This window comes from Sapajus apella, unplaced genomic scaffold (genome assembly GCF_009761245.1).
Source record: "Sapajus apella isolate SASKATOON/1434 unplaced genomic scaffold, GSC_monkey_1.0 scaffold222, whole genome shotgun sequence".
Classification (NCBI taxonomy): Eukaryota; Metazoa; Chordata; class Mammalia; order Primates; family Cebidae; genus Sapajus; species Sapajus apella.
The window spans coordinates 471,062-488,065 of NW_022437162.1; the positions used below are offsets into that span (position 1 = coordinate 471,062).

The window sequence follows — 17,004 nt, forward strand, 5'->3', positions numbered from 1 at the left end:
GTTACCCAGGATGGAGTGCAATGGCGCGATCTCGGCTCACCGCAACCTCCGCCTCCTGGGTTCAGGCAATTCTCCTGCCTCAGCCTCCTGAGTAGCTGGGATTACAGGCACGCGCCACCATGCCCAGCTGATTTTTTGTATTTTTAGTAGAGACGGGGTTTCACCATGTTGACCAGGATGGTCTCGATCTCTTGACCTCGTGATCCACCCGCCTCAGCCTCCCAAAGTGCTGGGATTACAGGCGTGAGCCACCTCATGTTCTTGTAGGGGAGGTAGTCAGCTAATCACTTCTTATTGACTGACTACCTCCCCTACAAGAACATGAGCTCCATAAGGACAGGGATTAGTGTCTGACTTTTCACTGCTTTACCATCAGACTTTTTAAAAGTAATAAAGTTAGAAGTAATAAAATTAGTCTATTTCCATTTAAAAGTAATAAATTCACTTGTCAGAACTGTAGCAAAATTTCAATAAAGGACTATAGATATCAAAATACAACAAATGTTAAGATATAATACTCTCATAAATCTATTTATTATAGTACATTAACAATAAAATAAGTATACGACAGACTAGGTGTTCCTTACTCAGGTGACCAAAGGTATTTACTGTGCTGAAGTGGTCAACTAGCTTTATTTATTTACATTGGGGAACCTCACACTAAAGATAAAGGCAATGGGTATATTATATAGAGAAAGAGAAAGTAAAACAACTATAAGAGAAATGTGTTGTCCCTTGTGACTTCTATGCAGTATGAACACCAAGCTGAGGTCTGGGAAGCCTGCCACTGGATGTGTCACAGGAGAGAATGAAATATGCCAAGGAAGCCAAGAAAAGCTGAGGGGTTAGGCTAGTTAGCAAGGGGAAGATGGTAGATACACTCTGGAAGCATTACCTAGGGGGAAAAAGTGGACTAGAAGCTGCCAACTGCAAGTTTCCACACCTGGTGGACAAGGGACATGACCACAAAGATGAGAGGAACTAAAGGACAACACAAGACGCTTATCCAGAGGCGAGGTGTATAGGTGCCTCTCCCTTCCTAGCATACAGCAAGATCCCCCAGGCATAGCTGAGGGGAAAAGGGAAGGGCGGGAGTCTAGGAGTGTACAAATTCTTCTTAGAGAATCTAAACAATAATATTTAAAGAAACTATTTATGATTGAATAGGACTGAGTTTTAAGTGGATAAGGTTAAAGGTAACTTTTCCCCTACCAAGCAAGAAGTCAAAAAGTATCAGATTATGTATGTACTAAATATTTTCTCTACACATCTAAGTTACGTTATCAGTAAATATACAAAACCATAACAAAAGCATCAGCAAATATCTGATCAAATCTAGGAAATAATTTCTTAGGCATAAAATCAGTGAGAGAAATAAAAAGAAAAATCAATAGATTAGACCACATAAAATTTTAAAACTATAGGATATTAAAAACAAATACGTACTTAAAAGCCAAATTTTTTAAAGCAGGAAAATTACAACAAACAAAACATACTGAAAGTTAACTAACAACCTCAACATATAAACATTTGAAAACTGGTGAAGCAATGGAATAAAAATTAGCAAATTAAAATAGAAAAATCAAAAAAGATAAAAAAAGAACAAACATCTAAAAAGAAAAACTATCCAGCCTCACTAGCAGTCAATAAACTGAATTTTTAAAAATACTACTTAATGGTCAGGTGAAGTGCAATCCTAACACTTTGGGAGAACAGGACAGGTGGATTACTTGAGGTCGGGGGTTTGAGATCAGCCTTTCTAACATGGTGAAACCCCATTTCTACTAAAAATGCAAAAATTAACCAGAAATTGCTTGAACCTGGAAGGCAGAGATTGCAGTGAACTGAGATCGCGCCACTGCACTCCAGCCTGGGTGACAGAGTAAGTTTAAAAAAAAAAAAACAAAAAAACTACTTTTTAACTATCAAAGAAGACAAAAACTTTTTTAACTCAATGTTGTCAGAGTAAAATAAGCATTCTTATACACCGTAAGAAATTAGTACAAACTTTAGGGTAATTGGGCAATACTTTATTTTTTTAAAGAATATTCCCCCATAGTAATATAAAGAGAGAAATAATAAGTGATATGAACAAAAAATTTACATAATGATTATTTACTGCAGCAATCTTAACAAAAAAGGGGGCATAAACAACCTAGATGGTTAAAAATAGGCACATATTTATATACCTTACATAGCCACATGAAGCATTACGCAGTCATCGAGAACATTTTGTGCCAGGCACGGGGCCTCACACCTGTGATCCCAGAACTTTGGGAAGCCGAGGTGGGCAGATCACCTGAGGTCAGGTGTTCAAGACCAGCCTGGCCAACATGGTGAAAACCCACCTCTACTAAAATACAAAAATTAGCCGGGCATGGTGGCATATGCCTGTAATCCCAGCTACTGGGGGCTGACGCACAAGAAATGCTTGAGCCCAGAAGGCAGAGGTTGCAGTGAGCCAAGATCACACCACTGCACTCCAGCCTGGGTGACAGGGTGAGACTCTGTCTCAAAAAAAAGAAAAAAAGAAAAAAATTTCTTTAAAATTAAGGATATGACAAATAGCCATATTAAGTGAAGAGAGAGTACTATATTGTGTATAGAAGATACACAAATTATGATATATCCATACAAAGAACACTAACGAGCAATAAAACAGGGCAAAACCCAGATATAAGCAACATGGATGATTCCCCAAACAAGAAAATCATTATACAAAGTGAAAGAAGCCAGATACATGTAAATACTATATGAGTCTAGTTTTAAAAAGTTCAGCAACAGGCAAAAACTAGTCTATGGCAAAAAAAAAAATAGCGATTATTTCTGGAAGGAGGGTGTGTCAAGCACAAAGAGGTCTGACGAAACTCAGGTGATGTGAACATTTGTATTTTGATCTGAGTGGCAATTACAGGAGGATATATATATGTAAAAAGTCATCAAATAAAGTACAAATACATATACACATAAATAAAATAATAAAGTCATCAAGAGGTATACAATATTTGTACATTTTACTGTATGTCTATCATATTTTATCATGTTTTGTATTTTGTTTATCATGTTTATTTTGTAGTACTTTATCTCCATAAACTACTACAAAAATTGCATAAAAAGGACAACTTCAACTTGGTTAAATATATTTAAATGCAAAGAAAAAAGAATGTAAAGCACATGAACATATAAAAAGTGGCAAACTGTAGCCTTATTTCTATTTTCTTTTTTCCTTTCTGCATTTTCCACATACCTACAATGAGTTTTATGAACAGAAAAAATAAACACTAAACTTCATTTTGAAACTTCTGCCATGTTTCTAAAGAAACTTCTGTAATACTTGTAACTATCACAAAGTGAAACCCCATCTCTACTGTTACTGTGCAGAAAGGCAGTAAATGCTTCCTCCAATAAATTCCCTGTAAATTACAAACATTCACGTTCATTAGTGTGTTTGGACAAATCAAAAAAAAAAACTGAGCTCTGCTTGGTAAATGAATGAGAAAGGCAACTGGGAAGTCAACACTATCAACTGCGAAATGACTTTAAGACTTGGTCTTCTCTGCAACAAGTACAGGGCCCTAATGACACAATAAAAACTAATTCCTTCAAATCTTTTAGGTTTGTGGGATAGAGAAAAAAAAAAACAAGTTCCTGAAAACTGGGGTTTTTTAAAGTTATTATTTTAAATATTCCTTGTGAACCTGCTTTTATCTAAATTCCACATGAAATGCCAAGCATCAATTGGATTTACAATGAAAATACTCTTTTGGGTTTGAGAAACTTTTATAACATGCATAAAATATTAAGAAAAAAAACAGAAAAGACATACAAACCTCTGATTGTACATGCCCCGAAAGTTGTAATTAGCTCTATAATTTGGGAATGGCTTTGGATCTAATGGCCTGTAGATGGCAGGCTCTCCCCTTTTCATAGCAAGCCCATTCAGTTCCACAGTTGGAGTTATACTGCCTGTTTAAAAAAAAAATTAAAGGCACACAAATGAAATATCTTCACAATAACTCATGCAGGCTATATTTATGCTACATTTACCTACAATGGAAGAAGGTGAGAATGGATGGACCACTTGTATGATTTTCTAAGAAACTGCATGAACAAAGGCAAAAACCAAGAAAACAGTTTCTAATAAAATCTTCTTGGAATTTTGCAATGTTTTCTGAATATTAAAATTTGAGTGTGAAATCATTACTATTAAAACATAGTAAACAGAAGATCCTTAGACTGCTTAGCGTGAATATTCTTTGTTAAGAATATTCACCATTACTTACCCCAGAAAGCTTGTGTGTATTTAGTCATTAAAAACATCATCTATGAATGTTTTTATTTATACTTTGGTAATTAAATAACTAAGCATTGACAATAAAGTCATCAGTGGTTCTTGGACTTAACTAACAAAAAAGGTTTTTTGAATTTTTTTCGATAACCACCAAGACAGAGTAAATATAAGCAATATTTCCTGAATCCAAAATGTCACCTATTCCTCACAAATATTAAACATATGTACAAGCAGCATCACCGATAAAAACAAAAGACTGGAGACAACCTAAACAACATCAGTGCAGCACCAGTTATATAAACGTCCATACCATAAATCACTGAACAGCTACAAAAGGAGGAAAAATACTACACGCCTTGCTTTTTTTAAAAATTTAACAATATACCTTGGAGGTTATACCTTAGCAGTGTAGGGTATAATGTTAAACGAAAAAAAAAAAGCAAAGTATCAAATACTGTGTGCTTTAACATTATCTTTTGTCTAAGAAAGATGAAAATGAAAATATAAATACGTATTTGCTTACTTTTTTTGGCATGTGTTCCTACATATTTGCTTACTTTAAAAAAATAAGTAAATAAACACAAAACTAAAAGAGAAAAAAAGTTACTTTTAGCTTGGCAAAGCCACTATAGCCAGACTGCCTCTCTAGATTCCTCCTCTCTGGGCAGGGCATCTCTGAAAGAAAGGCAGCAGCCCCAGTCAGGGGCTTTTAGATAAAACTCCCATCTCCCTGGGATAGAGCACCTGTGGAAAGGAGCAGCTGTGGGGACAGCTTCGGCAGACTTAAACATTCCTGCCTGCCAGCTCTAAAGAGGGCAGCAGATCTTGCAGCACAGCACCTGAGCTCTGCTAAGGGACAGACTGCCACCTCAAGTGGGTCCCTGACCCCTGTGCCTCCTGACTGGGAGACACCTTCCAGGAGGAGTCAACAGACACCTCACATAGAAGAGCTCTGGCTGGCATCTAGCATGTGCCCCTTTGGGACAAAGCTTCCAAAGAAAGAAACAGGCTGGAATCTTTGCTGTTTTGCAGCCTCCACTGGTGATACCCCAGCATACAGGGTCTGGAGTAGACCTCCAGAAAACTCCAGCAGACCTGCAGCAGAGGGGTCTGACTGTTAGAAGGAAAACTAACAAACAGAAAGGAATAGCATCAACATCAACAAAAAGGGCATCCACACAGAAACCACATCTGAAGGTCATCAACATCAAAGACCAAAGGTAGATAAATCCATGAAGATGAGGAAAAAAACAGCACAAAAAGGCTGAAAATTCCAAAATCCAGAATGTCTCCTCTCCTCCAAAGGATCACAACTCCTCACCAGCAAGGGAACAAAACGGGACAGAGAATGAATGTGACAAACTGACAGAAGTAGGCTTCAGAAGGTGGGTAATACACTCCTCCAAACTAAAGGAGCATGTTCTAACCCAATGCAAGGAAGCTAAGACCCTTGAAAAAAGATTAAAGGAATTGCTAACCAGAATAACCAGTTTAGAGAAGAACATACATGACCTGATGGAGCTGAAAAACATAGCACGAGAACTTCGTGAAGCATACACAAGTATCAATAGCTGAATCGATCAAGCAGAAAAAAGGATATCAGAGATTGAAGATCGACTTAACGAAATAAAGCAAGAAGACAAGATTAGAGAAAAAAGAAGGAAGAGGAATGAACCAAGTCTCCAAGAAATATGGGACTATATGAAAAGACCAGACCTACATTTGATTGGTGTACTTGAAAGTGATGGGCAGAATGGAACCAAGTTGGAAAACACTTTTCAGGATATTATCCAGGAGAACTTCCCTAACCTAGCAAGACAGGCCAACACTCAAATTCAGGAAATACAGAGAACATCACAAAGATACTCCTCAAGAAAAGCAACCCCAAGACACATCATCATCAGATTCACCAAAGTTGAAATGAAGGAAAAAATGTTAAGGGCAGCTAGAGAGAAAGGCTGGGTTACCCACAAAGGAAAGCCCATCAGACTAACAGTGGATCTCTCTGCAGAAACCCTAAAAACCAGAAGAGAGTAGAGGCAAATATTCAAGATTCATAAAGAATATTCAGCCCAGAATTCCATATCCAGCCAAACCAAGCTTCTAAGGAGAAATAAAATCATTTACAGACAAGCAAATTCTGAGAGGGTCTGTCACCACCAGGCCTGCCTTACAAGAGCTCCTGAAGAAAGCACTAAATATGGAAAGGAAAAACCAGTACCAGACACTGCAAAAACATACCAAATTGCAAAGACCATTGATGCTATAAAGAAATTGCATCATATTTGCCTGCATCAACTAACAGGCAAAATAACCAGATAGCATCATACTGACAGGATTAAATTCACACATAACAATATTAATCTTAAATGTAAACAGGCTAAATGCCCCAAATAAAAGACACAGACTGGCAAATTGGATAGAGTCAAGACCCATTGGTGTACTGTATTCAGGAGACCCATGCCACGTACAAAGACACACATCGGCTCAAAATAAAGGGATGGAGGAAGATTTACCAAACACATAGAAAGCAAAGAAAAAGCAGGGGTTATAATCCTAGTCTCTGATAAAACAGACTTTAAACCAACAAAGATCAAAAGAGAGCCGGGCGCGGTGGCTCAAGCCTGTAATCCCAGCACTTTGGGAGGCCGAGGCGGGTGGATCACGAGGTCAAGAGATCAAGACCATCCTGGTCAACATGGTGAAACCCCGTCTCTACTAAAAATACAAAAACATTAGCTGGGCATGGTGGCGTGTGCCTGTAATCCCAGCTACTCAGGAGGCTGAGGCAGGAGAATTGCCTGAACCCAGGAGGCGGAGGTTGCGGTGAGCCGAGATCGCGCCATTGCACTCCAGCCCGGGTAAAAAAAGCGAAACTCCAACTCAAAAAAAAAAAAAAAAAAAAAAGATCAAAAGAGACAAAGAAGGGTATTACATAATGGTAAAGGCATCAATGCAACAAGAAGAGCTAACTATCCTAAATATATATACACCCAATACAGGAGCATCCAGATTCATAAAGCAAGTCCTTAGAGACCTACAAAGAGACTTAGACTCCCAAAAAATAATAGCGGGAGACGAAGTCTGTCAATATTAGCCAGATCAACAAGACAGAAAGTTAACAAGGATATTCAGGACTTGAACTCAGCTCTGGAACAAGTGGGCCTAATAGATATTTATAGAACTCTCCAGCCCAAACAAACAAAATATACATTCTTCTTAGCACCACATCAGCTTATTCTAAAATTGACTATATAATTGAAAGCAAAACACTCCTCAGCAAAAAAAAATGCAAAAGAACAGAAATCATAACAGTCTCTCAGACCACAGTGCAATCAAATTAGAACTCAGGATTAAGAAACTCACTCAAAACTGCACAACTACATGGGGACTGAACAACCTGCTCCTGAATGACTATTGGGAAAATAATGAAATTAAGACAGAAATAAATAAGTTCTTTGAAACCAATGAGTACAAAGATAAAACGTACCAATCTCTAGGACATAGATAAAGCAGTGTTTTAGAGGGAAATTTATAGCACTAAGTGCCCACAGGAGAAAGTGGGAAAGATCTAAAATCAACACCCTAATATCACAATTAAAAGAACTAGAGAAGCAAGAGCAAACAAATTCAAAAGCTAGCAGAAGACAAGAAATAACTAAAATTAGAGCAGAACGGAAGGAGAGAGAGACACAAAAAACCTTTCAAAAAAAAAAAATCAATGAATCCAGGAGCAGGCTTTTTGAAAAGATTAACAAAATAGATAGACCACTAGCCAGACTAATAAAGAAGAAAACAGAAAAGATTCAAATAGACACAATAAAAAATGATAAAGGGGCTATCACCACTGATCCCACAGAAATACAAACTACCAACAGAGAATACTAAAAACACCTCTATGCAAATAAACTAGAAAATCAAGAAGAAATGGATAAATTCCTGGACACACATCCTCCCAAGACTAAATCAGGAAGAAGTCGAATCCCTGAAAAGACCAATAACAAGTTCTGAAATTGAGGCAGCAATTAATGGCCTAGCAACCAAAAAAAGCCCAGGATCAGACAGATTCACAGCCTAATTCTACCAGAGGTACAAAGAGGAGCTGGTACCATTCCTTCTGAAACCATTATAAACTATAGAAAAAGAGGGACTCCTCCCTAACTCATTTTATGAGGCCAGCAACATCCTGATACGAAAACCTGGCAGAGACACAACTAAAAAAGAAAATTTCAAGCCAATATCCCTGATGAACATCAGTGCGAAAATCCTCAATAAAATACTGACAAACCGAATCCAGCAGCATATCAAAAAGCTTATCCACCATGATTAAGTCAGCTTCATACCTGGGATGCACAGCTGGTTCAAAATATACAAATCAATAAATGTAATCCATCACATAAACAGAACGAATAAAAACCACATGATTGTCTAAATAAATGCAGAAAATGCCTTCAATTAAATTCAACACACCTTCATGCTAAAAAGCTCTCAATAAACTAAGTATTGACAGAACTCATCTCAAAATAGTAAGAGCTATTTATGACAAACCCACAGCCAATACCATACTGAATAGGAAAAAGCTGGAAGCATTCCCTTTGAAAACTGGCACAAGACAAGGATGCCCTCTCTCACCATTCCTATTCAACAAAGTATTGGAAGTCCTAGCCAGGGCCATCAGGCAAGAGAAGGAAAGAAAGGGTACTCAGATAGGAAGAGAGGAAGTCAACTTGTCTCTGTTTGCAGATGATATGATTGTATATTTAGAAAACCCCATGGTCTCAGCCCCAAATCTCCTTAACCTGATAAGCAACCTCAGCAAAGTCTCAGAATGCAAAATCAATATGCAAAAATCACAAGCATTCCTTTACACCAATAATAGACGAACAGAGAGCCAAATCATGAGTGAACTCAAATTCACAATTGCTACAAAGAGAATAAAACACCTAGGAACACAACTTACAAGGGATGTGAAGGACCTCTTCAAGGAGAACTACAAACCACTGTTCAAGGAAATAAAAGAGGACACAAACAGATGGAAAAACATTCCATGCTCATGAACAGGAAGAATCAATATCGTGAAAATGGCCATACTGCCCCAAGTAATTTATAGATCCAATGCTATTCCCATCAAGCGACCACTGACTTTCTTCACAGAATTAGAAAAAAACACTTTAAATTTCACATGTAACCAAAAAAGTGCCCATATAGCCAAGACAATGCTAAGCAAAAAGAACAAAGCTGGAGGCATAATGCTACCTGACTTCAAACTATACTACAAGGTTACAGTAACCAAAACAGCATGGTACTGGTACCAAAACAGATATATAGACCAATGGAACAGAACAGAGGCCTCAGAAATAATGCCACATATCTACAATCATCTGATCTTTGACAAACCTGACAAAAACAAGCAATGGGGAAAGGACTCTCTATTTAATAAATGATGTTAGGAAAACTGGCTAGCCATAAGCAGAAAAGTGAAACTGGACCCTTTCCTTACACCTTATACAAAAATTAACTCAAGATGAATTAAAGACTTAAACGTAAGACCTAAAACCATAAAAACCCTAGAAGAAAACTTAAGCAATACCATGTAGGACACAGGCATGGGCAAAGACTTCATGATTAAAACACCAAGAGGAATGGCAACAAAAGCCAAAATTCACAAATGGGTTATAATTAAAGAGCTTCTGCACAGCAAAAGAAACTATCATCAGAGTGAACAGGCAACCTACAGAATGGGGAAAAATTTCTGTAATCTATCCATCTGGCAAAGGGCTAATATCCAGAATCTACAAAGAACTTAAACAAATTTACAAGAAAAAAAAATCAAAAAGTGGGTGAAGGATATGAACAGACACTTCTCAAAAGAAGATATTTATGCAGCCAATAAACATATGAAAAAAGGCTCATCATCACTGGTCATTAGAGAAATGCAAATCAAAACCACAATGAGATACTATCTCACACCAGTTAGAACAGCAATCATTAAAAAGTCAGGAAACAACAGATGCTGGAGAGAATGTGGAGAAATAGGAATGCTTTCACACTGTTGGTGGGAATGTAAAGTAGTTCAACCACTGTGGAAAACAGTGTGGTGATTCCTCAAGGATGTAGAACCAGAAATACCACTTGACTCAGCAATCCCATTACTGGGTATATACCCAAAAGATTATAAATCATTCTACTATAAAGACACAGGCACACGTAGATTTATTGTAGCACAGTTCACAATAGCAAAGACTTGGAACCAACCCAAATGCCCATCAATGATAGACAGGATAAAGAAAATGTGGCACATATACACCATGGAATACTATGCAGCCATAAAAAAGGATGAGTTCATGTCCTTTACAGGAACATGAATGAAATTGGAAACCATCATTCTCAGTAAACTAACACAGGAACAGTAAACCAAACGCCGCATGTTCTCACTCGTAAGTGGGAGTTCAACAATGAGAACACATGGACACAGGGAAGGGAACATCACATAGCGGGGCCTGTCAGAGGGTAGAGGACTATGGGAGGGATAGCATTAGAAGAAATACCTAATGTAGATGACAGGTTGATGGGTGCAGCAAACCACCGTGACACATGTATGCCTATGTAAGAAAACTGCACATTCTGCACAGGTATCCCAGAACTTAAAGTATAATTTAAAAGAAAAAGTTACTTACAGGAAGAAGGCACAAACAGAGGAGGAATGGAAACTATATGTCTCTGAATGTACACTGTTTTATAGATTTTATTTTGAAAACATGAATATTTTTATATAATTATAGAAATCAAAATTTCATCCAAAAGGGGTGGGGGAGCAATCCCTAAAATCGAAAGAAAACTGGAACTAAATCTATTTATGGTGACTTAAGCACAGAGAGAAGTTTTTCAAAAGACTTTAAACACTGCAAAATACCCATAAGATCCTAAAGAGAAAAAAAAATCTTAAACTGTTTTCAGTAATCACATTGTTAGTAACAAGTAATATGCTTTTAACTTAATTCAAACAAAATTAAATCTAAATGAAGACAAAGAAATCTCTAAATAAAGAAAACCAAGCAATTAAAACTGAACAGTAAAATCAAATTGGTGGCCTTAATCATACAAAGGGTAATTATTTCAAATAACTTTAAAATACAGTCAAATAACCGCATATTCTAAAGACTTTTGTAAAACCCTGAAAACAAATCATAAACTGTTTCCAGTAATCACGGTGTTAGTAATATTGGTGTCCCTCTGTCTCAGTGCAATTGCTATTATAAAAATTATTATATAGAGAGACATAAAATAGATTAAAGAAGTAATTAACATTAGAAAGATTTTTAGTATATAAAGAGACACAAATATAAAATCAGTACATAAAACCCTGTAGTCTTAAATCCGAACTGAAAATATCAAAACGAATTCATGATGTATTTTCTCTTAAGAAAAAAAACAAAACAAAACAAAACAAAAAAACGCATGGTATTTCCTAGCTTAAGTATCCACTTAAGAGGCCTAAAAGCCATAAGCAGTCCATTAAGCAATGAGGATCACCAGCTTACAGAGTCTGGTTTATCATCATCATTTCCCAACTTTAGAAAAACAACAATTCTTGAAGAAATGGCTGCTTCCAAAGCATGAGACTGGTAAATAAAAGGAAATAATTAAGTACTTACCTTGACTTTACAGAACAAATTATACTCAGAGAAAACAGATAATGAAGGAAAAGTTCTCCATCTATTAGCTAGAAGAATTCCAGCCAATAAACGCAGAAAAGATGACCCTCCCATCTAGCAACTACTGATAAAATAATCGATCTTCTTGGCAATGAGCATTGGCAGGCTTCTACGATCATTAGGTCAACTGGAGAACTTTATGGGAAACATGATAATGGATGAACCAGCTAAGATAACTGGACCTACTGATCTATCTAAAAATCACAAAATAAAAGACAAGAAATTAAAAGCCTTCTGATGTAGTACAACATGAAGCAGACAAAACTACCTATAAAACAATTACCAAAAACTTCAAACCTGAATCTTTGTAGCCTCTAGGTTATCAGTTTATAAGAAATACAAAACCAAGAGCACAGAAATTCTATAGGACTAATGAGCTAGTTTCTTAAACAAATAATTACGTAGAAAAATAAAGATGAAAAGGGGTTCTGTATCTTAAAAATTAAACAGACATTATCATCTAAATGCAATAAATGATCCTCATTTTAATCTTTATTCAAATAAACCAATTATGAAAAGAGTGAGGTCAGACATGGTGGTTCATGCCTGTAATCTCAGCACTTTGGGAGGCTGGGTTGGAGGAAAGGGGGCAAGGAGATCACCTAAGACTAAGGGTTTCAGGTTATAGTGCTTTCATAGAAAACATTCACAGAGTAATTTCAAACTATGAGATGCCTCCAAGTAATGTTAAGTATTATTATTTTGAGTATGTGAGAGTTGGATCCAGGTTTCAGAAAGATAATCATCACATAGGGTTTCTTGTGTATCTTGATCACAACACTGTACTCTAGCCTGAGTGACGTAGGAAGACCTATGTCTAAAAACATAAAATAATTTCTTAAAAAATTTTAATGAGACAATAAGAGAAATCTGAACTCTGGACATTTTTAAATATTAAGTAGTTATTGTTTTGTTCGCTTGATAGTGATATTGGGATTAGTTTTTTATGAGTTATCTTAAAATTCAGTATGAATCTTTAAAGACACATTTACGGATGAAATTATATATCTGAGATTTGTTTCAAAGTAATCTAGGGAGAGATAGATGAGAAGCAAGATTGGCTGGCTGCCATGAGTTGGTACTTGTTGAAGCTGGTGAAGGATACTAGGGACATTCACTATCTTATTCTCTTGTGTAAAATTTGAAAAATTCCACAATTAAAAAAACACACAATGTAAAATTACTTCACACTATTTTAAGTACCAGAAGTTTAGTTAAAACATGTGTATATATGTTCTAACAAATCATGAAGATGAATATAAAACTTTTATAGAAAGTGAAATTCATGTAAATTCTCTGATCGTAGAAGCCTGCCAATGCTCATTGCCAAGAAGATCGATTATTTTATCAGTAGTTGCTAGATGGGAGGGTCATCTTTTCTGCGTTTATTGGCTGGAATTCTTCTAGCTAATAGATGGAGAACTTTTCCTTCATTATCTGTTTTCTCTGAGTATAATTTGTTCTGTAAAGTCAAGGTAAGTACTTAATTATTTCCTTTTATTTACCAGTCTCATGCTTTGGAAGCAGCCATTTCTTCAAGAATTGTTGTTTTTCTAAAGTTGGGAAATGATGATGATAAACCAGACTCTGTAAGCTGGTGATCCTCATTGCTTAATGGACTGCTTATGGCTTTTAGGCCTCTTAAGTGGATACTTAAGCTAGGAAATACCATGCGTTTTTTTGTTTTGTTTTGTTTTGTTTTTTTTCTTAAGAGAAAATACATCATGAATTCGTTTTGATATTTTCAGTTCGGATTTAAGACTACAGGGTTTTATGTACTGATTTTATATTTGTGTCTCTTTATATACTAAAAATCTTTCTAATGTTAATTACTTCTTTAATCTATTTTATGTCTCTCTATATAATAATTTTTATAATAGCAATTGCACTGAGACAGAGGGACACCAATATTACTAACACCGTGATTACTGGAAACAGTTTATGATTTGTTTTCAGGGTTTTACAAAAGTCTTTAGAATATGCGGTTATTTGACTGTATTTTAAAGTTATTTGAAATAATTACCCTTTGTATGATTAAGGCCACCAATTTGATTTACTGTTCAGTTTTAATTGCTTGGTTTTCTTTATTTAGAGATTTCTTTGTCTTCATTTAGATTTAATTTTGTTTGAATTAAGTTAAAAGCATATTACTTGTTACTAACAATGTGATTACTGAAAACAGTTTAAGATTTTTTTTTCTCTTTAGGATCTTATGGGTATTTTGCAGTGTTTAAAGTCTTTTGAAAAACTTCTCTCTGTGCTTAAGTCACCATAAATAGATTTAGTTCCAGTTTTCTTTCGATTTTAGGGATTGCTCCCCCACCCCTTTTGGATGAAATTTTGATTTCTATAATTATATAAAAATATTCATGTTTTCAAAATAAAATCTATAAAACAGTGTACATTCAGAGACATATAGCTTCCATTCCTCCTCTGTTTGTGCCTTCTTCCTGTAAGTAACTTTTTCTTTTAAATTATACTTTAAGTTCTGGGATACCTGTGCAGAATGTGCAGTTTTCTTACATAGGCATACATGTGTCACGGTGGTTTGCTGCACCCATCAACCTGTCATCTACATTAGGTATTTCTTCTAATGCTATCCCTCCCATAGTCCTCTACCCTCTGACAGGCCCCGCTATGTGATGTTCCCTTCCCTGTGTCCATGTGTTCTCATTGTTGAACTCCCACTTACGAGTGAGAACATGCGGCGTTTGGTTTACTGTTCCTGTGTTAGTTTACTGAGAATGATGGTTTCCAATTTCATTCATGTTCCTGTAAAGGACATGAACTCATCCTTTTTTATGGCTGCATAGTATTCCATGGTGTATATGTGCCACATTTTCTTTATCCTGTCTATCATATCAAAAAGACTTCAGTTTAATAATTAACATGTTAATCTGTTGTCCAAGATTTACGTCACTTTGAATTCACTTTGCAATCATCATATAGTCACAGATAGCGTAAGATTCAAATAGGGAAAAAAAGGAAAACAAAAAGTTTGAAAGATTTCATCATTTAAGGAAGGCAATAAATAAGAAATATGATTGAAAATCCAATGAGGTGATTTGAATACACTGTTGAGATGTACTGTCTGCCACTCATACCATAAATTGTATTTTAAAATAGGTAAAAGTGTTGTATTCATATGATTTAAATAAATAAATAACCTCATATAAATTACTCATTTGAAAGTAAGACTACAGTCTTATAAATGTTACAAACTGGTCTTTGTGAAGGTAAGTAGAAGAGAAGCAGAAAAGCAAAACCCATGCTAAAAGATTTCCAACTCCTAGAGCAAAGTTATCTCCATCTCTTTCATACAGAACTAGACTGACACCCCCACACATGCATACAGTAATACTTTCATAGAAAGTATTTATAGAGTAACTTCAAACTATGAGATGCCTCCAAGTGATGTTAAGTATTATTATTTTGAGTGTGTGAGAGTTGGATCCAGGTTTCATAAAGATAATCATCACATAGGGTTTCTTGTGCATTATAAAGCTATAATGTTATTTTATTTGGGTTTTTTTGTTGTTGTTATTTGTTTTTTTGTTTTGAAACAAAGTCCAGGCTTTTCTTGAACTCCTGGGCTCAAGTAATCCTCCTGCCTTAGCCTCCCAAAGTGCTAGGATTAGAGGGGTGAGCCACCGCTACCAGACAAGGCTATTGTGTTGACACTATAAACACACCATCAATTTTTGGTGGTTCCTAGATATATTAAAGCAAATTTCTATATTTCCAATGATAAATGCAAAAAGGCTAATTAGGAGTACGTACATATATACATAAGAATTTTGGATTCATATATGTGGCGTGTAAAAAAAAATGCTACAACTAGTTTTCAAAAAACAACATGTTACTAACACTTAGAATAGCTCTGTAGAAAAAAAAAAAATCCCTGGAAAATAGCAGTCAGTGAATAAATATCTGTTGAATAAATAAACTGATTAACTGAGAAACCAGTGTTTAATTGAGAAATCAGAGTTCCATGGAGAAATGGCTGGCTCCAGGGCTAGGGCAAGGAAAATACAAGATAACCTAGGAACACTTTATTATGCCAGAAAGTAAGAATGTCCAAAGCATGACGGAGAAACATCAAAGGGGCAAAGGAATCAATTGGAGGGTCCGTACCACTAGCCAAACCTGGAATATCTAAGCAACAAAACAGATAATGATAGTAACAGATTATAAACCTGTAAGTAGAATAGGAATCCAAGAGTCTACAGAGAGATAAACAAGCAAACAAAAGGATGAGGGGAAAGCAAAAGTGCTACCCTTGGGTACAATGCCAATTAACAAATCTGAAAAAGATAGTGGAATTTTAAAAATCACCCTTTGGCAACCTTCAGAGTCACAACTGATTCAGACAAGAATCATCAACAGATGCTAAATCTGGAAGGCTAAAGAAAGCTTGATAAGGAGCAGAGTATTTATATATACACATATATACACACACACCCCTAGTCTCCTCAGAAAATACTTATTACTTATTACTCAATAACAAAACATATGGATTAATTAACTTTACAGCAAAGAAGCCTGGCATACTCCTCATCACATGACAAAAGTCGTCAGTGATGGGACAAGTTAATCTCAGGCGTCTCCTGATACAAAGCACTAGGGTAAGTCTAAGTCATTTTTGTGGTATTCATGCTAAAATGCATAAATCATGAGCAAACACCAGACAAACTCAATTGAGGGCATTCTACAAACTCTGTGATCCCATATTCTTTATATATGTTAAGATAAGAAAGACTGAGGAACTGTTACAGATTGAAGTAGAATGGAGAGAAATCGTAAGTACATGTAACACATGGCCTTGATTAGATCCTGCAGCTGTAAAGGTTTGGGATGATTAGTGAAATCTGAAATGGAGTCTGGATTAAATGGTAATATGGATTAAAGTTAACTTCCTGATAGAAGAGTGTCCATGTCCTTAAGAAATACACATTGAAATATTAAGGGGTAATGCGACACCATGTCTACAACTTATTC

The 17,004-nt window shown here is 35.9% G+C and overlaps 1 protein-coding gene and 1 long non-coding RNA gene across 26 annotated transcripts in view; one reads left to right on the plus strand and one right to left on the minus strand.

Moving 5' to 3' along the window:
• Positions 1-1,248, plus strand: part of LOC116544579 — a 24,845-nt gene extending 23,597 nt beyond the window's left edge. The window contains exon 3 of the long non-coding RNA XR_004265957.1: positions 803-1,248. This is a non-coding gene — a long non-coding RNA (uncharacterized LOC116544579). The remainder of the gene's footprint in view (positions 1-802) is intronic.
• Positions 1-17,004, minus strand: part of STAU2 (staufen double-stranded RNA binding protein 2) — a 342,658-nt gene that overhangs the window by 249,319 nt on the left and 76,335 nt on the right. For 24 of the 25 annotated variants that reach the window (XM_032271043.1, XM_032271042.1, XM_032271048.1 and 21 more), the window contains one exon: positions 3,831-3,966. The exons of the other annotated variant lie outside the window; for it this stretch is intronic. In XM_032271043.1, the coding sequence (XP_032126934.1) occupies positions 3,831-3,966 (136 nt within the window). The remainder of the gene's footprint in view (positions 1-3,830; positions 3,967-17,004) is intronic. 25 annotated transcript variants of the gene reach the window in all.